This window comes from Otolemur garnettii, unplaced genomic scaffold, assembly GCF_000181295.1.
Source record: "Otolemur garnettii isolate 467f Iridium unplaced genomic scaffold, OtoGar3 scaffold00038, whole genome shotgun sequence".
Classification (NCBI taxonomy): domain Eukaryota; kingdom Metazoa; phylum Chordata; class Mammalia; order Primates; family Galagidae; genus Otolemur; species Otolemur garnettii.
The window spans coordinates 7,270,205-7,294,423 of record NW_003852433.1 but is presented as its reverse complement, the minus strand read 5'-3'; the positions used below and the strand labels follow the sequence as shown (position 1 = coordinate 7,294,423).

General features: G+C 50.2%; 1 protein-coding gene across 1 annotated transcript in view; it reads left to right on the top strand.

Annotated features, from left to right (window-relative positions):
• The first annotated feature begins 2,040 nt into the window (after window positions 1-2,040).
• The window catches only part of TRPV4 (transient receptor potential cation channel subfamily V member 4), a 27,581-nt gene continuing 5,402 nt past the window's right edge, over window positions 2,041-24,219 (top strand). Inside the window, exons 1-12 of the mRNA XM_012805292.2 lie at window positions 2,041-2,490; window positions 7,566-7,738; window positions 12,030-12,182; window positions 14,238-14,378; window positions 15,044-15,342; window positions 17,346-17,525; window positions 19,192-19,350; window positions 19,615-19,707; window positions 19,984-20,057; window positions 20,722-20,887; window positions 21,141-21,207; window positions 23,414-23,730. Coding sequence (XP_012660746.1) covers window positions 2,108-2,490; window positions 7,566-7,738; window positions 12,030-12,182; window positions 14,238-14,378; window positions 15,044-15,342; window positions 17,346-17,525; window positions 19,192-19,350; window positions 19,615-19,707; window positions 19,984-20,057; window positions 20,722-20,887; window positions 21,141-21,207; window positions 23,414-23,730 — 2,205 coding nt within the window. The 5' untranslated portion in view covers window positions 2,041-2,107. The remainder of the gene's footprint in view (window positions 2,491-7,565; window positions 7,739-12,029; window positions 12,183-14,237; window positions 14,379-15,043; window positions 15,343-17,345; window positions 17,526-19,191; window positions 19,351-19,614; window positions 19,708-19,983; window positions 20,058-20,721; window positions 20,888-21,140; window positions 21,208-23,413; window positions 23,731-24,219) is intronic.

Below are 24,219 nucleotides of genomic sequence, written 5' to 3'. Positions count from 1 at the left end.
GCAGACAGGGCTATGCTTGGAGGAGTCTAGTCTGCTCCCTCAGTGCCTGGGTCCTATAGTTGTCCCTCCTGCCTTAACATGCACCCCATTCCTGCACAGCAAAGTCCAAACTCATATGGCAGCCACAAGGGGCTGAGAGGGTCCGGGTCTCCTTCTCCTACCTGGCAGATAGATGAGGCCTGATGTCTCCAGAGGTCCCGAGGTATTGAGCGGGTGCCTCATATACCTGAGGACCCCAGGAAGAGATGTGGTCATTCCAGTGTTATAGATGGGGTGATTTGCACACAGCCACATAGCTGCTAATTACCAGGGCCAAGAGAGAAACCAGGTCTGGCTGATTTCAGAAACTGTGTTTCTAATCCTTCCTTTCTCCTTTGGTTATAATCATTGACAGCCACCCCATTGAATCCCAGGGGTAGCTCTGGATGTGTCTGATGTCATTTACCACTGCCTACAACCCAATGAAGAAGCTATTGCAATCACATCCACTTTTCAGAGGAGGAAACTGAAGCTAGTAGAATTCGAGCGACTTGGCTAAGGTCACATTCCATGTAAATAGCAGAGCTGGGATTAGAACCCAGGCCTGAATGCCTCCAAAGTCCAGGCTCTCCCTCTCTGTTGGTGTCTGGGGGGAGCTAGCCCTGCCAGGAACTCAGATCCTCTGTGCATACTGTTACACCCTCCGGGGAGGCCTCTTGTGGTGTTTCACCTCTCTGGTCCAAGCCTTCCCTCCTGGAAGCCGCAGAACAAACAAGGTGGGAACCAGTTTATTTGTTCTTCTACGTACGTGTCAGGCAGGGAGGAGGAGACATACAAGAGAGGGCTTTTCAGAGAGCCTGGCCTCCCTCCAGGGATGGTCAGAGTTCCAGGAAACTTGCTGTCGCTGCCCCACTTGGCCAACAGTGTGCTGCAGAGGGCAGGGGCCTGCGGGTGACCAGCAGGGCCTTGTCCCTCCTGTGTCCTTGCTCCTGGCTAAACGTTGTGCCTGGAAGCCAGAGAGACCTGTTTCAAGTCCAGCTCTGCCCCCCACAAGCCACACGACTGCCTCTCCCGAAAGCCCACTTTCCTCATCTGAGAAATGGGAACCAATGACACTTTTGCTGAAGTTGTCCACTTGGTGCCTTAGGTGTTGGGAACTCGGGTGAACGTGACAGATGTGTTTGCTACCTCCAATGTCCTGACACTCACAGCCTGGGAATTACCTAACCTGGAAACAACTGGGATAAAACCTCCAAGGAGAGAGGCGTGGAGCCTGACAGTGAGTGCGGGAGGGTCAGGGAGGACTTCTTGGAGGAAGAGACAATTGAGCTGGCACAAAAGTGGGTAGGAATTAACCAAGCAAAAAAGAGAGGGAAAGGACCAGCACTTTGCACTGGGGAGCAGAGTATGTGTGCATGTCAGGAAGTCCACGAATGTTCCAGAGCCTCAGTTTCCTACTCTGTAAAATGGGGACCACCCAGATGGCATTAGATGAGGACTAGGGGCCCACACAAGAGCTTCACATGTATTTTCTGAGCACCTCCTATGCCTGGAGCGCATGGTTAATGATTCTGCTTCAGTAAGTGCTTACTATGTGCTGGGTGCTGCACTGTCCACTGGGATGGATGTTCTCTGCTAGTTTTCCTTGGGAGGCTTAGACGTCCCCATTTCACAGATGGGGAAACTGGGTCTGTGCCATGTCAACTGGGCTAACATCACGCAGTGGCTAAATGTGGAGCCTGTATTTGAATCCTGCTCCATGTGGCTCCGAATCTGGCTTGGTGGGTTAGCTATAGGCCCTAGGCTGTAGGTCTGGGGACCCAGTGTGACTCTGAGGCCTGTCCTCTTCCCACCATGCCCAGGGTAGTTGGACCTGAGGCCAGCTTGTGTTTTCAGGTTCCTGAAAGAAGCTCTTGTTGCAGTTCCTGCCTGAGGCTGGCAGCCAACCACATTTGGGAGTGGCCACCCCGCGCCCCTGTCATTACAACGGTGGCTTTGAAGCAGCTGGCAGCAGTGCTACTTGTCCACGTGAGGGGGGCTTCCTGGAGTCCCCGCCACTGGCTGAGCTCTGCCTGACTCCCTCTTGTTCCCTTGCAGGCTGAGCAGTGAATACAGGTCTGGGGCCGGCATGGCGGATTCCAGCGAAGGCCCCCGTGGAGGGCCTGCAGAGGTGGCTGAGCCCCCTGGGGATGACGGTGGCACCCCTGGTGGGGAGGCCTTCCCCCTTTCCTCTCTGGCCAATCTGTTTGAGGGAGAGGATGGCTCTCCTTCGCCTCCGGCAGATGTGGGTCGCCCTCCTGGACCAGGTGATGGTCGACCAAACCTGCGCATGAAGTTCCAGGGCGCCTTCCGCAAGGGGGTGCCCAACCCTATTGACCTGCTGGAGTCTACCCTGTATGAGTCCTCGGTGGTGCCTGGGCCAAAGAAAGCACCTATGGACTCGCTATTTGACTATGGCACCTATCGCCACCACCCCAGTGACAACAAGCGGTGGAGAAGGAAGGTCATAGAGTGAGTATTGCTGGACGTGGGCAGTGGTGTCCCCCTTTGTACTGGGTCCATCTATCCACTCATCCATCCATCATCCATCTATGCATCATCCATCCATCTATCATTCATCTATCTACTCATCCATCTCTTATCCTTTATTCATCCATCATCCATCATCCACCCATCCACCAGCAGCCATCATTCATACACTCATTCATCCATCATCCACACATCCATTCACTCTTTCATCTACTCATCCATCATCTGTCATCCACCCATCCATTATCCATCACCTATCTATCATCATCATCTATCCATCCATTATCTGTCCATTATCCATCCATCATCCATCTGTCCCTCATTCATCTATCCATCCATTTGCCATCCATTATCCATCCACCCATTCATCCATCTATCCATCTGTCCATCATCTATCATATATCCATTTTCCATCCATCATCCATTTGTCCATCATCCATCATTTATCCATACATCCATTCTCCATCCATCATCCATCTATTCGTTCATCCATCTATCCATCTGTCCATCATCCATCATCTATCCATTATCTGACTGTCATCCATCCATCCATCCATCCATTCATCCATCATCTATCCACTGTCTGACCATCATCCATACACTCATCTGTCTACTCATTCACTCATCAGCCATCAGTTATCCATCCATCCATCTATCCGTCATCCATCCATCTATCCATCATTCATTTTCCATCAGCCATCATCTATCCATGCCACCATCCATTCATCATCCATTCATCTACCCATCCATCCATCTACCCATCTTTTCATTTGTATGTTTATCTATACTCTATCCATCCACCCACTAATTTATATACAATTGTTTACTCATCCATCTCTACATTCATTCATCTGTTTTTTTAATCCACCTATCCTTATATGCCCCTATCCATCTACTTGTCTGTCCATCTATCTACCCACATAGCCAAACATTTGTTCAATATCATCCCCTTATTTATACTGCTATTTACCTCTCCATTCATTCATCATCTATGCACCCAATCATCTAGATACCCATCTTTCCACTGTCCATCCACTTGTCCAATCCATCTACCCACCATCCATGCATTAAAATACATGTATCTGTCTACCCATTCATCTCTCATCCATCTCTCTATCCGTACACCCACCCATACAACCAATCTTCCATTCATCTACCATTTACTCATCCAAATGTCCGTGCATTCATCCTCCCATCTACCCACTGTTTCTATTCATCTAGCCATTCAGCTATCTATCAAACTATTTGTCGTTCATTTATTAATTACCTGTCTAATGCTTGATTACTTGCCTTCCTTCCTTCTTTCTTTTCTCTCTCTCTTTCTTTTCTTTTCTTTTCTTTTTTTTTTTTTTTTTTGAGACAGAGTCTCAAGCCTTTACCCTGGGTAGAGTGCTGTTGCATCACAGCTAACAGCAACCTCCAACTCCTGGGCTTAAGTGATTCTTTTGCCTCAGCCTCCCAAGTAGCTGGGACTACAGGCGCCCACCACAACACACGGCTATTTTTTGGTTGTAGTTGTCATTGTTGTTTGGTAGGCCTGGGCTGGATTCGAACCCACCAGCTCTGGTGTATGTGACTGGCACCTTAGCCGCTTGAGCTATAGATGCTGAGCCTCTTTTCTCTCTTTCTAACTACCAGTACATTTCTCCAGCTGTCTGCCCATTTGTTCATTCACTCATTTATTTGCTTAGTCACTAACTCATTCATGCGTTTACTCATCTTTTCACCCATTTCCCCATCTATTCATCCATCCATCCATCCATCCATTTATCCATTTGCTTTCTTCTCCTGGCATACACCCAGCTGCCCCTCTGGTCTTCTCCAAGTATCACCTTCATTCCTGGGCATCCAGTGGTTTTCCTAGGACTTTGAGAAGGTCACAAGCCCTGAGGCATTAACTCCCTTAAAGGAGGACTGGCTGAAAGGAAAGAAGAGTGGGGTGAAGCCCTTAGAGATGGGGTAACAGCGTGTGGCCCCTATGATGCATTTTTTGCCAGGCCTATCTAAGAACAGGGAGCCTCTGCTTTCCCAGACCACCTTGTCTGGATCTCATCCTTCCCCCAGCAGGTTCTGCTGAGTCCTGCAGCCAGGACTCTAGACTGATAGACATTTGCTGGGTGTCTGCATGTGGTTTGTGTGGCATTCTATAAACCCAGCCACCCAGGACTCTGTTTCCAGCATGACCCTGTCACCTGCAGGTCCCCTACCTTGTGAGACTGAGCCCTCCCTCCAGGGACTTCTGCAAGCTTTCAGCAATTTGGGCATGGGGGTGTGAGGCTTAATAGTCTCAAGGTCACTTCTCGGAGCCTCCACTCCTGCTGAGAAAGTGTAGTCAGCATGTGATCCTATCTAGGTCCCAACGTACCCTGAATTGTCCCAGTCTGACACCACCTCCTTTCCTCAGCTGCTTCCTGAAAACCCCTCTGTGTGTGTATCATGGAGGCTGTCCTGAAGTCTGAAGGTGTCCTGTAACTGCCCGGTCCCACCCTCTCTCCCTTGCTATGGATTCATTTATGCTCTTAGATGGAGCCCATGCACCATCTCAGTCCTTGCTTGGTCAGGAGCTATCCTCTTTGTAAACTGAGTCTCTGATTCACTCATGGACATTTCTTGAGTGCTCACTATGTGCCAGGCAGTGGGGTTGGGCCTGGGAGTTGGGTCAGTTTCTTCCCCTATTGTGGCACCTTTAGTTTCGTGGGTAAGACAGGCAATAGGCAAGGGAATGAGCACATGAATGTGCATTTGGAGTTGCGGGGAGGGGCTGAGGTTGGAGGGGAAAGGATACAGGAATGGTAATCCAGGAGGGCTTCTTGGAGGAAACCCTCCAAGAAACATTTGAGCCCAAAGCTAGGGGCTGAGATGGGGCAGACGAAGAGATGGGGAAGGGATATCCCAAGTGGAGAGAGATGTGAATGCTAGGGCTGGAGGGGCCGTCTGCAGCCTCTGCAATTTCTGTTCAGAGGTGCCTAGGTGTTCCCCTGTCACTCTGTCTGCAGGTCCTCCAGGGTCCTGTTGGAAGCTGGTGGGCTCCATGTTTTCCCTTCCTTTCCTCAAGCTCTCCTCCCCACCCGAGGCAAGGGATATCTCAGGTGTGGCTGAGCACCTGAGGTCTTCAGAGACCCCAAAGGTCTCATATCTTGTGAGACTGAACCCTCCCTCCAGGGACTTCTGCAAGCTTTCAGCAATTTGGGCATGGGGGTGTGAGGCCTAGTGAGGTCTGGGGGGGGTAGCATTTTTTTTTTTTTATTTTTGACTTAAAGGTCAAAGTTTAGAAGCTGATAAAGAAGGGGCTGCCGAGGTATCCTCATTAGAGGCTGTACCAGTCTTTGCACCCCTTTTGACAGGACAGCCCCTCTTATCCTACCTTTGGTGCCAAAGACCTCCCTCCCAGTGCCCTCTCTGGCACCTGCCTTGAAGTGGAAAGTTTCATTCCTGGGCAGAGGAAAGCCAGAGAGTGGCTGTCCCCTTCTGGTGGTGAGATATGCTGGGTACAGCCAGATGCCAGCTTGGTCTGCCCTCACAGCCCCATCCCACCAGCCCTGCAACCTGACCTGGCCTCCGTTTCCCTGGCTGCATTCCTGCTTCCCCTCTGGCCCCGCTTCCTCTTATCAGGGTTTATTCTCTGCTCCTTTCCTCTCTGCTCTTCTTGCTCCCAGACTCTGCTTCCATCTTTCTCTCCATCCTTTCATTCAGTTCACAGATTCCTTCTGTACCCCAAGGTGTACCAAGCACTGGGCCAAGTGAGAACTTGACAGAGAAGGGGGACTTCTGCCGTCATGATGACCGCAGGCTACCTCTTTCTCTCTCAGACCTAGCACATAATAGGTGTCCAATTAATGTTTGATGAATAACTGAATGTCTCCAAACCCTCCTTCTTTTAGTGTCTATTTCCTGACTTTCTCTGTCGTGATCTTCTTGCACCTGCTCTGTAGCTCAACATCAGACACACACTAGGTGGAAGCTCCAGACACACAGTAGGTGCTCACTGATAATGGTAATATCAGCTAACATTTGTGGTAGGCCCTGTGCGAGTACCTGTGAGCTTGGCCTCGTTTGTCTCAAATGTTTGTTAAATGAATAAGTTAATGAGTGAGTTATGGAATGAATGAACGAGATGCTTTATCTTTTACAGTTTTTTTTTTTTTTTTTGAGGCAGAGTCTCACTCTTTTGCCCAGACTAGAGTGCTGTGGCCTCAGCCTAGCTTACAGCAACCCCAAACTCCTGAGTTTGAGTGATCCTTCGGCATCAGCCTCTGTAGTAGCTGGGACTACAGGCACCCGCCACAGTGACCAACTAATTTTTCTACTTTTAGCTCTTGCTCAGGCTGGTCTCGGACTCCTGAGCTCAAGGGATCCGCTCAGCTCAGCCTCTCAGAGGTCTATGATTATAGGTGTGATCCACCGCACCCAGCCAGCTTTATTTTTTAGCCTACTTCTCCTGTTTTCTCTCTGTCTTTGTCTCTTTCAGTCTTTGTCTGCCTTAGTAAGTACTCAATAAATGACTAATGGATAGGTGGGTGGGTGAGTGGATGGATGGATAGATGGATGGATGATAGGGAGCAGGGTGGGTGGGTGAGTGAAAGGATAGATGGATAGATAGATGGGTGAGTAGATGGATGGATGAATGAATGGGTGGAAGTATAAGTGGTTGGATGGGTGAGTGGACATATTGATGGTGAGTGGATGGATGGGTGGATGGGTAGATGGGTGAGTGGATGGATAGATGGATGGATGGATGGAAGTGTGAGTGGATGGACAGTTGGATGAATGGGTAGATGGTTGAGTGGATGGATGGGTAGATGGATGGATGGGTAGATGTATAATTGGATGAATAGGTGGGTGGATGAATGGGCTGGCTTGTGTATATCTTTCTACCATTACTGGCATTAATTTGCTGGATAAAACATTCCTTGGAGTTTCCAGCTATCCTTTCCCACTCAGTCTGGTCCTCCCTAGAGCTTCAGCTACCCCCCCAAGCCCTGGACCCCTGAGGCCAGGGACTGTGGGGTAGGCAGGACATGAACCCTCCCATCTCCCTGCTTCCCCATCCCCTCCAGGAAGCAGCCACAGAGCCCCAAAGCCCCCGCTCCCCAGCCGCCACCCATCCTCAAAGTCTTCAACCGGCCCATCCTCTTTGACATCGTGTCCCGAGGCTCCACGGCTGACCTGGATGGGTTGCTCCCCTTCCTGCTGACCCACAAGAAGCGCCTGACTGATGAGGAGTTCCGGGGTGAGCCACCCAAGCTGTCATAGCCGACAGGCCAGACAGGGGTTGGGGGGGATGCCTGGCATTGGGAGCCCCCTTTTCCTCAGCATCTTCCCTTGGGTCAGTGGACTGCATTGTCCTGGACCAGTACTGGATAGGGAGTCTGGTCCTGTGTATCCTTCACTATATTACTTAACCTCCCTAGGCTTTGGCCATCTACTTATTCATTCATTCCTCTGGTCTTTATTTATGAAAAGGTTAGTGAAGTAGGTAAGCAGAATCTACCCACCTGGATTCAGATCCCAGCTCCACCATTTAAGGAATGTGTGGCCTCTCTGAGAAATAATCATATAAACCATAAACTAGGAAATAATAGCAGTGTAGACCTGGCCTCCAAGGAAAGATCATCCCTAGAAGTGCCGGACCCCTGTTGTCTCAGGGTCTGCCCACCCCCAGGTTTAGGGCATCCTGGCTTTAGGACTTGCCTCCTGAGGCTAAAGCCCAGGCCCAGAGAGTGCACTCTCCAGCCTCCTCTAGGCTTGAAACACCCACCTCAGGGCACCAGCGCCCTCTGCCGCCCCAGGCCTTACCAGTAAATAGCAAGCTGGCCTGTGAGGTCCTCCAGCCCAATCTGCTGCCTACCGTGTGCTGGGCACCAGGTGAGCCATAAGACCTGGCCACATGATCCCACACGTCAGTATACAATGTCAGGAATTGCGCACGCTACAAAGAAGGCCCTGTCTAAGGAAGGCCTAGGCCTGAGGAAGCTTCAGAGAGGACAGGAGAGGACATTTCTTGAGACTTCAGTTGCTTTAAATTAAGTACCCAAACAGGGTGACCAAATCTGAGGTAGCTTGTTCACATATACCTTTACCAACCTGGTTCTTATCACCGAAACAATACGATGCAGTTCATTCTGTCTGTCAGAAAAGAATTACTGAGTTTATAAAACATTTATTTGTCTGGGCACAGGGGCTCATGCCTGTAATCCTGGCACTCTGGGAGGCCAGCCCAGGCAGGTGGATCACTTGAGCTCATGAGTTTGAGACCAGCCTGAGCAAAAGCGAGACTCCCTGTCTCTACTAAAAATAGAAAAACAGAGGCAAGAGGATCTCTGAACCCATGTTGGAGGTTGCTGCGAGCTATGATGCCACAGCACTCTACCCAGGGCAACAGCTTGAGACTCTGTCTCAAAAAAAAACTTTTTTTTTCCTGGTGCCTGGACAGATTATGTGGCCTTGTTTGGGGCCACAAGCTTAGAGTTGGGGAGCGACAGGGCTCCTCTGTGCCCCCAGAATAATTCAGTGACAGTGAAAATAATTTCATTTGGAGAGATCCTACATTTAAGCCCTAGTCAAATGGCTCACCAAGTTGACTAGGCAAAAGGGGGAGCCTTGAGGCAGAACAAATCCCATGAAATGAGCGATGGTGCTTCTGACTTCCCGGGGCAGAGCAGTGCTGCGCTGGGCTTTTCCAGGCTTCCAGCTTCTCCAAGCTCAAGATTGGGGGCGGGGGTATCTTAGCCTAATATGAAAACTGCCAGAGGAGTGTGTGTCTGTGCATGAGAGTAGGTGGGGGACCCTAAGTTAGGCTTGGGAGTGGGTTCCTAAAATTGTAGTGTGTGTATGTAGGTGGGTGTGTAGAGGGAGAATCACCTGGAGCTTATCGTGCAAATCAAGCTTTAGGGCCCCTTGCCCGCTGTGGTCCTTTCTTTCTTTCTTTTTTTTTGCAGTGTTGGCAGGGGCCAGGCTTGAACCCGCCACCCTCGGTATATGGGGCTATCGCCCTACTCCTTGAGCCACAGGCACCACCTCTTGCTGTGGTCCTTTCTAAAGCCCCGGACTTAATCCAGATCTCACAAAACCTGGATCTGCCCCTCCATGTTTTTCTGGCTAGAGGCTCAGCTGATTGTCGGGGAGCCTCCGCCCCCACCCCAACACACACACAGACACACAGACACCCGGCCTGCCTAGTTTCCCAACCTCCCATTTGGCAATTGACAATTGCAGGGCCCCTGACTGCGCGCTGCCCCGGGCGGCGCTACTTCGCCACCTGTTGGTCATCTCTGGAACTGCGTGTCCCGCCCCATCTTGGGGAAGAGGCTGCTCCTGGCTTTTCATGCCAGGACCCAGGCTGGCAGCCCCGCGGCCCGCTGCAGTCCGTGTCTGAGGGCGAAGCCCAAATCCAGAGTCTAGTTCCACTTTGGGTTACTTGTGGTTTGGAATTACCTGGGGTGCCCAGTTTGCCTCTTCATTGAATGTTTATTAATTTAGTTAATGGTTATTGGGCACCTGCCAAGTGTTAGGCGCAGTGCTCAGCAGGGAGTGAACCATAGTGAGTGAAGCAGGCATGATCCTGCCTCAGAGTTGCTCGCAGCCTCCTTGGTGAGACTGGCTTCGATCAAGCAATCACAGAGATAAGCTCACATTCATTTAATACAAACTTTAATGGGTGTTAATAAGAGACCATATCAGAGGGTTTGCCTGGTTGGAGGGAATCTGGGAGAGCTTCCTGGAGGAGGTGACACTTAAGTGAGTCTGAATGAGTTGCAGGGAACTAGGTAGAAAGAGGAAGGAGGAGTGTTTCAGATAGGGAGGGAGTGAAGAAGGCCCCATGGCTCTCCATGACCAGTGTGGAAAGGACGTGACCATTCTAGCTGCTACGTGGAAGTGGATGAAGGAAGGCCAGAAAGGCTGGGGGAAACAAGGAAGGTATTTTGGGCATGAGAGACAGTGGGCTGGGCTGGAGTGGTGGCAGCAAAGGTGGAGATCTGTTGAGGGATTTGGGAAATAGGAAGGAAAATTGATAGGACATGCTCGGGGTATGGGTGGGGTATAAGAGAGGGCAAAGACGACACTGAGGCTTTTGGCTGGATGGAGACACCATCCTCTTGGAAGGGGGTATATTCAGGCTGGGGTTGTGCTTGGGAGGGAAAAGGTGAAGTCAGTGTACAGATTGCAAGTTGCCTGGCCACGGAAAATGATGAGGAAATGGACCGACACCACCTCAAGGCTAGAGCTGAGTGTGCGTGTCTTGGCCATGCACATGGGGGACTGGAGTCAGTTATTCATTCAAAAAATAGTTACCTGGTGTCATCTCTGGGCTGGGCAGCAGGTGCGCAGCAGGAAACAGCCAGGAGCCAGGCTTGAACAAGAAGCCCCTTCTGGGGAGGCTAGGACTGGGATACAGGTCTCCCCAACCCCTGGAGTCTAGGGAGACAGATCCTGAAGTCCCCCTGCCCCAGTGGCATGATAACCGCAATAGTAATAGTCATTGAGGACTCCTATCTGCCTGGCACCAAGCTCACCAACAAATATTGATTAGTTCATTGATTTCCCTTCATAGCCTCAATTTAGCCAGAAAGGAACCTAAGGAGAGAAAGGACTACACAGGAGTTGGGTGGAAAGCTAGAATGTGAACTCCAAGATCCCTGGCTCAGAGCAGGCACCTTAACCCCCACCTGCGTCTCCCACCTTCTGGCCATTTCTGAGCCCCCTGTGTGATTTTGCCTTGTGCCTGATTCACTTGTTGCATTGACTTATTCTTTTGAGATATACATCAACTCGTGAAACCATAGAAGTTATAAAAGAAAGAAAATTGCAAAGGGATGTTAGCAAGCGTCCATGAGAGGTGTTAGGGACCCATTAGTACCAAATGGAAATGTGACTTCGTGAGAGAGACCTGACAACGGTTAAAACTTTCAGTCTTATTATTGCTGCATCCCTGGAACCCCACAATCCTTCCCTGCCCCTCCTAAGGTAATTTCACATCCACTATGGCACTCAGTCACTTTAGGGAATGCTGCACCCCTCTGTTCCCCTCTGGGAGCATCAGTATGCTTCATGGAAAAAGTATTCTGTTTCAACATGTGGGCAAACATTGCCTAGTGTTTGTTGCTTTTAGAGGTTCGCAGTCCCTGTTGGCTTATTAAAGACTCTGCGAAGTCCTGTAGCAAAGAAATATAATTGGCCTTGTTTAACCCAGCATCCCCACCATTTGATTACAAAGCCTTTAAAAAATTCTTCCCAAATATGATTAATTAAATAAATACCAATCTACAGACTGTGGCCTCTCATATTTTAAAGCACTTTTACCCCCTTAAGTTTATTTGACCTTCCTAGCACCATGGGAGGCAGAGAGAGTAGCCCATGATGTCCCCACTGGACAGATGGAGGAACAGGCTCAAAGAGGATGTGTGACAGCCAGGTCTGGATCCAGGACCTCTGACTCCCTGCCCAGTGTTCTGTGTCCAGGGCCCAGCAGTTCAGGGCCACAGGTCAGAGCACCACCTCATCCTCTATGTCTTTCCTCTCAGAGCCATCCACAGGGAAGACCTGCCTGCCCAAGGCCTTGCTAAACCTGAGCAATGGCCGCAATGACACCATCCCTGTGCTCCTGGACATTGCCGAGCGCACTGGCAACATGCGCGAGTTCATCAACTCACCCTTCCGCGACATCTACTACCGAGGTGGGTACCCTGGCCAGGTGGGGGTGATGCAGAGAGTATGGTAGAGGCACTGACTCCTGAGAGTTTTGGTCTAGGCCACAAGTGCCATCATGTACTCAGGCTGAGGTCACCAACTGCGGGGCTGCAGACCAGTTCTAGTCCATGGCCTGTTAGGAACTGGGCTGCCCAGCAGGAGGTGAGTGACAGGTGAGTGAGCAAAGCTTCATCTGCATTTACAGCCACTCCCCATCACTCACATCACTGCCTGAGCTCCGCCTCCTGTCAAATCAGCTGTGGCATTAAATTCTCACAGGAGCATGAACCCTATTGTGAACTGTGCATTAGAGGGATTGAGGTTGCACATTCCTTATGAGAATCTAATGCCTGATGATCTGCAGTGGAGATGGAGTGGGCTTGGAAACCATCTCCTGCTACTCCTCCAGTCCAGGGAAAAATTGTCTTACGTGAACCAGTCCCTCGTTTAAAAAAAGTTGGACTGCTGTAACCAGGGACTGATTGTTGAATGGATGGATGGATGGATGGATGGATGGATGGATGAAGGAATCACTACCCCTTCCAACTTTTAGGATCTTTGATCTGAATTTCAGGATCAAAGATTCCAAAATTCTGAGATTCAGTGAGCCTAGTGATTTGTGAAGTTGGGAGTCTGGTCCTAGGAGGCTGCAATGCTAGATACCCTGAAGCTCTACAATAATGAGTCCATGAGTGAGAAGCTCTGAGAGGCAAAGCCGGCTGGTACAGGCTTCCCAGCTCTGGATTCTTTTTCTTGGGGGAAGGTGGGGCATGAGACTCTGTCCCCATGGGTAGAATGCCATAGTGTCATAGCTTATAGAAACCTAAAATTCTTGGACTTGAGCGAGCCTCTTGCCTCAGCCTCCTAAGTAGCTGGGACTATAAGTACCCACTACAACACCCAGCTAGTTTTTCTATTTTTGATAGAAATAGGGTCTTGCTCTTGCTCAGGCTGGTCTCAAACTCCTGAGTTCAAGCAGTCCACCTGCCTCAGTTTCCCAAAGTGCTAGGATTACAGGTGTGAGCCACCATGCCCAGGTCCAGATCTGGATTCTGAGATTCCAGAATCCAAGTTGACTTTTCAAATGTCTAGATATTAACATTCAAAGTTAGTTGGGCACAGTGGCTCCCACATGTAATCTCAGCATTTTGAGAGGTCAAGGTGGGAGGATCATTTGAGCCCAGGAGTTTGAGATCAGACTGAGCCAGAGCTAGACCCTGTTTCTATCAAAAGTCTAACAAGACTCCACCTCTACAAGAATTATTTTATTTATTTATTTATTTATTTTTGAGACAGAGTCTCACTATGCTGCCCTTGGTAGAGTGCTGTGGTGTCACAGCTCACAGCAACCTCAAACTCTTGGACTTAAGACTCTTGCCTCTGCCTCCCAAGTAGCTGGGACTACAGGTGCCTGCCACAATGCCTTGCTATTTTTTGGTTGCAGTTGTCATTGTTGTTTAGCTGGCCCAGGCCAGGTTTAAACCTGCCAGCCTAGGTGTACATGGCTGATGTCGTAATTGTTGTGCTGCGGGTGCCGAGCCTACAAAAAATATTTTTAAATTAGGCAAGTGTGATGGTGCACATGCTTAGTCCCAGATACTTGGGAAGCTGAGGCAGGAGGATCACTTGAGCACACGAGTTCAATGTTGCAGAGAGCTATAATCACACCACTGTACCCCAGCCTGGGTAATGGAACAAGATCCTGTCTCAAAAAAAAGATTAAAAGTCATGAATTTTATATCCCAAGTCCAAAATGCTACCAGACCGAGATACTGTTGTTAAGTCTATAAAGTTCCCACATTTGGGATTCCACAAAGTAGATAAAACTTTGGGCTTAAAATTCTGCCTCCACAATGAAACAGATCTGGGACTGCATCAAAGCTTCCACATTCATCTGCAGCCCCACTTGTAGACCTTGGGTGTTGCTGGCCAAGGCCCTACCTGCAGCCCCCACCCCAATTCCTACATTCTGTACCTTACCCTCACCCCAGAGCAAGCCCTAGCCCTGCTGGAGTCCTCAATGACCCCTCCCCTGCCCCCAGGTCAGACGGCTCTGCACATCGCTATTGAGCGGAGGTGTAAGCATTACGTGGAGCTCCTTGTGGCCCAGGGAGCCGACGTCCATGCCCAGGCCCGTGGGCGCTTCTTCCAGCCCAAGGATGAGGGCGGCTACTTCTACTTTGGTGAGGAGGGGTGGGAGTGGGGGTGCTGAAAGCACATGGTGGGGAAGCTTGGGCGTGGGAGACCAGGGTACAGGTTGGTGTTTGCAGCCCTGAGAGCTCCCTTATCACCCAGAACCGTGTGGCACATTGTTCTCGCCTCTGAGGTCTAAGTGCCAGGGGAGAGTCAGGGACCTGGGTTCAAGCCCTCCCTCTGCTACTTCCCAGCCTTGTGACCTCACCTCCTTGAGCCTTGGCTTCTCCATCTGTACGGGGGATCATGAGAGTCCCCTCAGGCTGTGATGAGGTGCTGGTGCCCAGCACGTTACTGTCTTCATCCTTCAGTCCGACTTACACCGGGACCACATCGTGTGGTCACTGTTGGACCAATGAAATATTTTGAATTTCATGTCTGCTTAAAGGCACACATTCTGTAGGCCTCAGGAACAAAGTCACACAAAGAATTCCACCATCGTATGTTACCCTCGCAGCCTCCAAACTGTAGGGCTGTGCCCTCAAATAGCCACACCCATCTCCCCAGCATCACCCACAGAAACGTGCAGTCCACACACAGTGCACCTGTTGGGGCTGTGCCCATCATCGTGGTGTATGTCCCCCCAAGTGCCTGAAGGCAGAGCTCCACCCGGGTGCCTTTTACTGATCTCTTTGCCATGCCCTCTGGCCCACAGGTGAGCTGCCTCTGTCGCTGGCTGCCTGCACCAACCAGCCTCACATCGTCAACTACCTGACAGAGAACCCCCACAAGAAGGCAGACATGCGGCGGCAAGACTCTCGTGGCAACACGGTGCTGCATGCGCTGGTGGCCATCGCAGACAACACCCGTGAGAACACCAAGTTTGTCACCAAGATGTACGACCTGCTGCTGCTCAAATGTGCCCGCCTCTTCCCAGACAGCAACCTGGAGGCTGTGCTCAACAATGATGGCCTCTCTCCCCTCATGATGGCTGCCAAGACAGGCAAGATTGGGGTAAGTGTGAGGCTTCAGGGGGCCACCTCTGACCCACTTGTTGTCCCTCTACACACACACACGCACACACACACACAGGGAGGGGCTGCTGCTGACATTTATTTTTACTAATTTGTGTACCCATATCCCATCATGCCAACCCCATGTGTAGATGCCCCAGCTCAAGAACCTGCTGTGGCTCCCTAGTATCTAGCAGAGCTACATTCCTGAGCTTCTCACCTCCCTAGAGGGGAGTGGTCACTCCACCCTCACCAGCCAGGTTAAGTAAACCATTGATAGAAAACTAAGTCTCAGAGCTCTAGCTTGTGGTACTTCCAGCTACTAACTGGCTGAGTGGCCTTGCACCATTTCCTTTCCCTCTCTGGGCCTGGGGACAGGTTCTCACCTAAGCACAACTGACATTTTGGACTGGCTGGTTCTTTGTGGTGGGGGACTGTCCCGTGCCCTGTGGGATGTTGAGCAGCATTCCTGGCCTCTCCCCACTAGATGCCAGTAGCATCTCCCCCACCACACTTGTGATGATCAAAAATGTCTCCAGATATTGCCAGATTGTCCTCTGGGGGGCACCATTACCCCGATTGAGAGCCTAGCCTGGAGCACCCTAGAGCAGTGATTTTCAACTGGTCTGCTAAGGCGCAAGTGGTGTGCTTTGAAAAATTTTAAAGATCATTAATTGTTTCCAGAAGAAGTTCAAAGCACAGCAAGTACATTCTTTTTTTTACTCTTTTTTTATGATTAATATAATTTAAGTGTGCTGCAGAAGTTTAAATATAGGTTCAAGTGTGCCGTGAGATAAAAACGTTTGAAAAACACTCATCTAGAGGCAGGAGCCCCTGTCCAAGCCCTTCCACTTCCCATCGTGTGACCTTAGGCATCTCACCTCATCTTTCCATGCCTCAGTTTCCCTGTCTATAAAATGGAGGTAATAATAATGCCATCTGGTATAATGTTGTGACAATTAAATAAAGCAATCCACATAAAGTTCTTAATAAAAAGCCCAGGATAGGTCGTAAGTGCTCAATATATGGTAGGGATCATTAAACTATTAAAATACAGCAAAAACAGCTAGGTTCAGGGACACATGCCTGTAATCCCAGTGACTTGGAAAGCTGAGGTGGGAGGATCACTTTTAGCTAGGAGTTCGAGACCTGCTTGGGTGATATAACAAGATCTTGTCTCTAAAGAAATAAAAAGTATGGTTCAGCACCTGTAGCTCAGTGGTTAAGGGCGCCAGTCACATATACCAGGGCTAGTGGGTATGAACCCGGCCTGGGCCTGCTAAACTATAACAACAACAACAAAAAATAGCCAGGGCATTGTGACGGGTGCCTATAGTCCCAGCTACTGGGGAGGCTGAGGCAACAGAATTGCTTGAGCCCAGGAGTTTGAGGTTGCTATGAACTGTGACACCATGGCCCTCTACTAAGGGCAACAAAGTGAGACTATATCTCAAAAAAAAAAAAAAAAAAGAAAAAGAAAGAAGAAGTAAAATCTAGCTAAAGTTACTAAAATTGCAGTTATATGAGGGCTCTGAGGCAGTAGAAAAGGCCTGGATTTAAATTCTGACTTTCCCCTCCTAAAGTCATGTGCAGGCAATTCCCAGCCCCGCTCAGATATGGTGATGGGAAGGGCTGGATGTGATCGTTCTTATTATAATTTATATATTAGTAGATCGGTTCATTGCTATTTGACCTACACGAAGAGGATAGTCATTACAGTTAAGATGTTGCAGGCACACTCAGGCTCAGTCTGGCTCTGGCTGGCTGGTGGAGTGGCTTCTGGAGTGCCCTTCACGTTTCTGAGCTCCATCTGTAATCCAAGACGGTTAAGAACTAGGATTAAGCATGATGGCATGAGGAAGGGGTTCAGCGAATAGTAGCTGCTCAGTTAATCTCTTCCTCCCTTCCGTCCTGTTCTCTGTGGGGGCCCCATTTGATGAGCTGTGCCCAGCCCCCAGTGTCCCTCCCTGGATCCCTTGACTCTCCCCCCTTCTTCTCATGCAGATCTTTCAGCACATCATCCGGCGGGAGGTGACAGATGAGGACACGCGGCACCTGTCCCGCAAGTTCAAGGACTGGGCCTATGGGCCGGTGTATTCCTCCCTGTACGACCTCTCCTCCCTGGACACGTGTGGGGAAGAGGCCTCAGTGCTGGAGATCCTGGTGTACAATAGCAAGATTGAGGTGGGTATCATGGTGCTGGATGGGATGGGGAAGGAGGGGTACAGCCGGAGCAGGGATGGGGCTCTGGGACTGGGTGGGGGAGCCCAGGCTTCTGGGACCCAGAGTGGTGGATCTGTTAGCTAAGTGCAAAAGAAGGTGCCAACTAAGTGTCCAGAGCAGCGTCTGGCACGTGGGGAAACGAGCAAGGCTTGTGGGAAGGTGGACTTTGAGGGCAGGTAGAACTGGGTTGGCATCCTGGCTCTGAAGCTTGCCACATGTGACTCAGGACAAGTGACTCTGTCTCTCTGGGTCTCAGCTTCCTTATTTGTAACCCAAGGTTAATAAGTTCATTGGAAAGGCCAAATGTTCTAATTTTAGAACAGCCTGGCACAGAGTAAACACGTATCAGCTACTCTCAATGGTGGTTATTATATGAAGTTTAGAAAACCCCTTTCCGCCCTACACAGTATTTTGTGAACATCTTTCTGCACCATTAAATATTCTTCCACAATATCACTGCTGCTTGTAAATGTACCATGTGGCTGCATGTAAATGTACCGTGTGTGCTAACAAACCATTCTTCGATTGTTGCTCATTTGGGTTTGTTTCTGCCTTTTAACTATGGGGAAGAACACTACCATGGCATCTTTGTGGCGACATTGCTGCACAAATCATGGTTATGAAGAAACTCAAGTTATTAGAGGGACAGGATACTGCACAAAGGGGGCAGAATATGGTAGGGACTGCGGATAGGCGGTTTCGGTTCCAGTTCCAGCCCTCCCCTCCACAGAGCTTACTGGCTCTGTGAACTTGGCTTCCTTGTAGACCTCATTTCCATCACCTTTGAAATTAGTGACCAACTTGATTTAGAGCAAGGGTGGCAGGAGGTTTAGTATTTCAGGTGCAAACTGAATGGTTGGTGGCATCTGCCCAGAAAACTATGTGAGTGTAACTGTGTAGGGCTCAATTAGTGATGTCTGCCCTGGACAGATTACAGAATTGTGGTTAGTCCAGTCATTTTATCATCTTTGGAGCCCAGGGATTTATATTTTTAGCTACATAGGGGATTTTGCTACCAGCAGCTTGGTCCCAGATTGGAATTTGGGAACCATGAAAATGTATATATTTTTTTTTAGATAAGATCTTACTTTGTTGCCTGAGCATGAGGGCAAGTGTGTGATCACAGCTCACTGCAACCTCAAACTCATGGACTCAAGCAATCCTCCTGCCTCAGCTGGGACTGAGGCACACCACATGCCCAGACAATTTTTCTACTTCATGTCGAAATGGGGTGTCACTGTTTTGCTCAATCTGGTCTCAAATTCCTGACTTCAAGAGATCCTCCTGCCTCAGCTTCCCAAAGTGCTAAGATTATAGGCATGAGCCACCATGTCTGGACTTAGAATAAATGTTTTTACGGGGCTGTCCGGTACTGAGTTCTCTGATGCTAGCCTAGGGTGGAAAGGTAAGTTGAGGCAGAATTAGGCAGAGCCTCCAACCCTGAGTCTAAGAGTTTGGAGTTGATTCTCAATATTATCCAGATCCCTGTAACTTCTTAAGTGCAGCTGAAGAATGTAGGAGAGAATGTGGTCTTGGGAGCAGGAAGGGAAGGTGTGTTGGAGTCAATCTGTCCAGACCCTCCACCTCAGAAATGTGGTCCCCGCCCCGACCACTGTGCCTCTCACAGAACCGCCATGAGATGCTGGCTGTGGAGCCCATCAATGAACTCCTACGGGATAAGTGGCGCAAGTTTGGGGCTGTCTCCTTCTACATCAATGTGGTCTCCTACCTGTGCGCCATGGTCATCTTCACCCTCACTGCCTACTACCAGCCGGTAGAGGGCACCGTAAGTACCTGGGGACTGGGCAAGGGCTGGGGCAGGTGCTGGACCACTCAGGACTAGGGTTCAATCGTGTCCTCCTGGGTCCTCATGGGCTTAGGCACAGGTTGGGGAGGTGCCCCCAACACCCAGGGGTGGTTCTGAGCCGGAAGAAGAGAGTGAAGGAGAAGGTGCTCCAGGATCCAGATGGTCAGGGTCTGCGGGAACATCTGGATCTGGGGCCAAATGTTGGAGGGTCTGGGTGAGGACCTGTGCACCCTGGTCCCCCAGCCGCCATACCCTTACCGCACCACGGTGGACTACCTGAGGCTGGCTGGCGAGATCATCACGCTTCTCACTGGGGTCCTCTTCTTCTTCACCAACGTGAGTGCCTAGACTCCCATACTCCCACCCTGCCTGCCCGCCTCCACCCTCCTCTTCTTCCACCCCCGACTTGCCGTTCCTCCCTCCCTCCTCCTTTCATTCCCCTTTCTCTTCTTCTGCCTCCTTCTCCAACCCCGTATTCTTCTCTGCTTTCTCCCCCCTTCTCTGTGTGGGACTCTGCCTCCCTTTCTGCTGGCTCTTCCCCCATCTCCTCCCTTCTCACCTCTGCCCTCCTACTGGCTCCACGCCTTCCATGTGCCTCCTCCCCTTTTCCAGATCAAAGACTTATTCATGAAGAAATGCCCTGGAGTGAACTCTCTCTTCATCGATGGCTCCTTCCAGCTGCTCTAGTGAGTAAGGCCCCTAGGCCAGCAGCTCCTGGGTAAGGAAGGCAGTATTGGGCTGGTAGGTCATCAGTGTTGGGGGCAACTCTAACCCAAAGTGAGGACAGAGCCAAGGTCAAGCAGCAGGGTCTTCTGGTGAATGAAATATTCTGGTTAGCATATATTCCAGGGATAGAAGTAATTTTAAGCTCTTCTATTGGGGATTGATTGCTAATGTCTGCCTAGAGTGCCATGTTAAGAATTTGGGGGCTGTGTCTGTGTTTAGTGGGAAAGAGTGCTGTGATTGATGATGTCTGCCCAGGGCACAAGTAAAAGGGAGGAAAATGGGTGCTACATCTTTTCCATTTGCCTTAGAGTTGGAGAACAATAAAATTCACAAAATCTTCACTCACCGAACGCCACTAAATCTTTTTCTGGCAATTCCAAAGGGCATCACTTTAGGGTCTTGTAGGGCCTTAGGGCCATTATATACACATTAGTTGACAATTGTCTGAGCATTCTGGTTAACAGAAAGCTGAGGAACCTTGCTAATCCACTTTGTTTCTTTTCTGGGGGTCCAAGAGGTAATGGGATGTCTTGGTACCCTGGAGGGCTTGGGAGCACGTCTCCCCCTCCAGGGCCTCACAATCCTTTCTCCTCTGGCCTCTCTTGTGGTCTCTGCTACCCGTAGCTTCATCTACTCCGTGCTGGTGATCGTCTCTGCAGCTCTCTACCTGGCAGGGATTGAGGCCTACCTGGCTGTGATGGTCTTTGCCTTGGTCCTGGGATGGATGAACGCCCTTTACTTCACCCGTGGGCTGAAGCTGACGGGGACCTATAGCATCATGATCCAGAAGGTGGGCACTGGGGGAGAACCCTCTGGACACGTGTGGCTCCCTCTGGGGAGCCTCACATACCACGTGCATGCCTTCTGTGCCTGCAGACTTGAGGGGGGGTGTCTCTGTGAGGACAGTGGGTAGGGCAGGGGGTCTGGGCATTGGGGGGGGACAGAGTGGGGTTGGAAAGAAAGTTTGGGATGGAGGGGAAGGGAAGGCAAGAAACTCTGTGCCTGCCTCTTCTGTGCCTCCATAACCCCCTCGGTGTCTTTAGATCCTCTTCAAAGACCTCTTCCGCTTCCTGCTTGTCTACTTGCTCTTCATGATTGGCTACGCTTCAGGTGAGCTCTAGGTGCCCAGGGGCCTGGCAGGGTGGGGGGCGCTGGAGTGGGGCGGTAGTGAGGACCATAAGCTGCACGGTTGAGTTCCCACTGTGTGCCAGGCAGTAGTCTTTGCACTTTCCATCCTCACCTCATTTAACCCTCTCAACAAGCCTGTGAGCCAACTGCCTTTATTATCCCCCTTTACAGATAAGGGAACTGAACCTTAGACAAGTTAATGAACTTGCCCAAGTTCAAAAGCTAATAAATGGTAAAACTGGCATATTAAGCTATCATTGCAAAAGTAGCCAAAACTTAGTGGCTTAAAAACACTAACTTTTTATTATTGGTTGTGAGTCTCCAGGTCAGCTGGGGGGTTGTGCTGGGCCTGAATGATCTCCCATGTCTGTGGTCAGCTGGTGGGTTGGCTGCTGGCTGCCTGGTCTAGCTAGGATGGCCTTGGTTGGGCTTCCTTCCATGTGGTCTCTCATCCTCCAGCCAGCAGGCTTGTTCACATGGTAGTTTTAGGGTTCTAAGAATGTGAGTGGAAGTGTTCAAGGCCACAACCTGCCATGGCATCACTGCTACCTGACTCTGTTGGCTAAAGCAAGTCACAAGGCCCTGATTCAGAGGATGCGGAAACAGGCTCCACTTTTTGATGGGAAAAGCCTCAAAGCTGCATTGAGGGGCATGGATATGTGGAAAGATGAGATTTAATAATTAATCTACCAGCCCAGGTCTTTCCTTAAAGCCCGATATCAGCTACCTGTACCATGCTTTCTCCATGATGTCAGGCTGGCATTCAGGGACCTCAATGGCCTAGGCCATGAGGAAAGGACTAAGGCTGGGGAAATTGTCCAAGCCACTGGGCTGGTCCCCAGAGGGTGGGTGATCTACTATCAATGCCCAGCATCCAAAGTGGAGTGACCAATTCACTTTGGACCAGGTCATATTTATATCTGAGTAGATCACCTGGGGACCAGCCTCGTAGTAGGACTCCGATGGTAGAGACATTTTAATCCATAATGGTGGCCAAAGTCCTATATGGATTATTTTGGAGAGGTAGGGACAGGGTACAGCTTTCCCCTCCCAGGTATAGGAAAAAGTTAACAGAGTATCAAGCAGTCAACCAAAGTTTGGGATTCAGATCAGGAGTCCAGCCCTCCTTCAATTCCACTGCAGAAACTTAGGAGTTAAAGTAGCAACTTAGTGGTCAGCTTGGTCCCAGGGATTCTCAAGCTAGGATACTCTAGATCCCAGTTCTGAGGCTCACGTAACATAGACAGGGAACATGTGTTGCTGTTTCTCACTTTGATGCCCATGGCAGACATTGCTAGTGGATCACAGAACTATTTTTTCTGATGATTCTAGACAAAGACTAAGAATCTTTCTCAACACTGTGTTTCAGCAGCCACTTCACATAAGTTGAAACCTGCTTACTCTAATCACTGATTAAAGGCACTGTGACATTCTGTACCCCAGTGACTGAAGGGGCTGAGACTCCTCGTGCACTCTGCCCTTCCCGGTTAAGGGACAGGTTCTTGCTGCAAAACTATTGAGAAGAATTCTGAAGCTTCATCTGGGCTTACTAGGAAAAGATAAGCACTGCGATTAACTTGAGATGCCTGCATGGGGAGTGCCTGGTTTTAGCCACCACCCCTCATCTCTGTGTTGGTGTAGGCTGGGAGACAGAGGCATGAGAGAGAGCTTACCCCTGAGAATGCTGGCACCCCAGTGTTCTAACACTTTGAGAATGATAGGCCATGTTAGTGTTTCTCAGCCTTGACATTGCTGACATGTGGGACCAGGGAACCCATTGTTGTGGGTGCTATCCTGAGTGTAGTGGGTTGTTTAGTAGCAGTCCTGGCCCCCACCCACTGATGCCAGTAGCATCTCCACCCCTAGTTGTGACAACCTCACATGTTGCCTATAGACATTGTCAAACGTCTTCCTGGGGGGAGAATTGCTCCTGGTTGGAAACCATTGGACTAGACCCTGAAAACCGCTTCCTTATCAGCAAGAGTTTGTGGCCAGAGCAGAGGTCTGGGAATCAGCAGGGCCTGGGTCCTACTCTTGGCTTAGCGTACATGCTGGGTGACCATGAGCCAGCACTCTCCCCTCACCAGGCTTCAGTTTTCCCCATCATCGAATGGGAACACCATCCCCCATCTCTCAGCGTGCGTCCTCCCACTCAGCCTCTCAGCCACTACCTCCGTCCCTCCTGCAGCCCTGGTCTCCCTCCTAAAGCCATGTGCCAACATGAAGGTATGCAACGGGGACCCGACCAACTGCACGGTGCCCACGTACCCCTCATGCCGTGACAGCGACACCTTCAGCACCTTCCTCCTGGACCTCTTCAAGCTGACCATAGGCATAGGTGACCTGGAGATGCTGAACAGCACCAAGTACCCTGTGGTCTTCATCATTCTGCTCGTCACCTACATCATCCTCACCTTTGTGCTGCTCCTCAACATGCTCATTGCACTCATGGGGGAGACGGTGGGCCAGGTGTCCAAGGAGAGCAAGCACATCTGGAAGCTGCAGGTGAGGCCCCAGGACACCCCTTCCTCCCCCCATCTCCACTGGACCACTCTTGGGCCTTCTAAGGTGGGGGAGCTGGAGAGATCACCTGTCCCAACTGACTTCCCAGATTTCCACCCTGGGCAAGTCACGTCATCTCACTCCATCTCCATTTATACGTCTGTAAAATGGGCATGACAGCTGCTGCCTAGTGAATTTCAAGGTGGCCACTTGCCTGATCACCAGCAGTGTTCTCAGAGTCACCTTGTGGTCCAGCTGACAGGACACAGCTGAGTCCATCCAGTATGCCTGAGTGATCAGAGGTCATCAGGATTTCTTTTTGTTGTTATTGTTTCTTGTTTTTTTAAAGAGACAGGATCTCTCACTTTGTCACCCATGCTAGAGTGCAGTGGCCCGATCATAGCTCACTATAATGTCAACTCCTGGGCTCAAAGAATCCTCCTGCCTGAGTCTCCTGAATAGCTGGGATGGTAGGAGCCTACCATCAAGCCT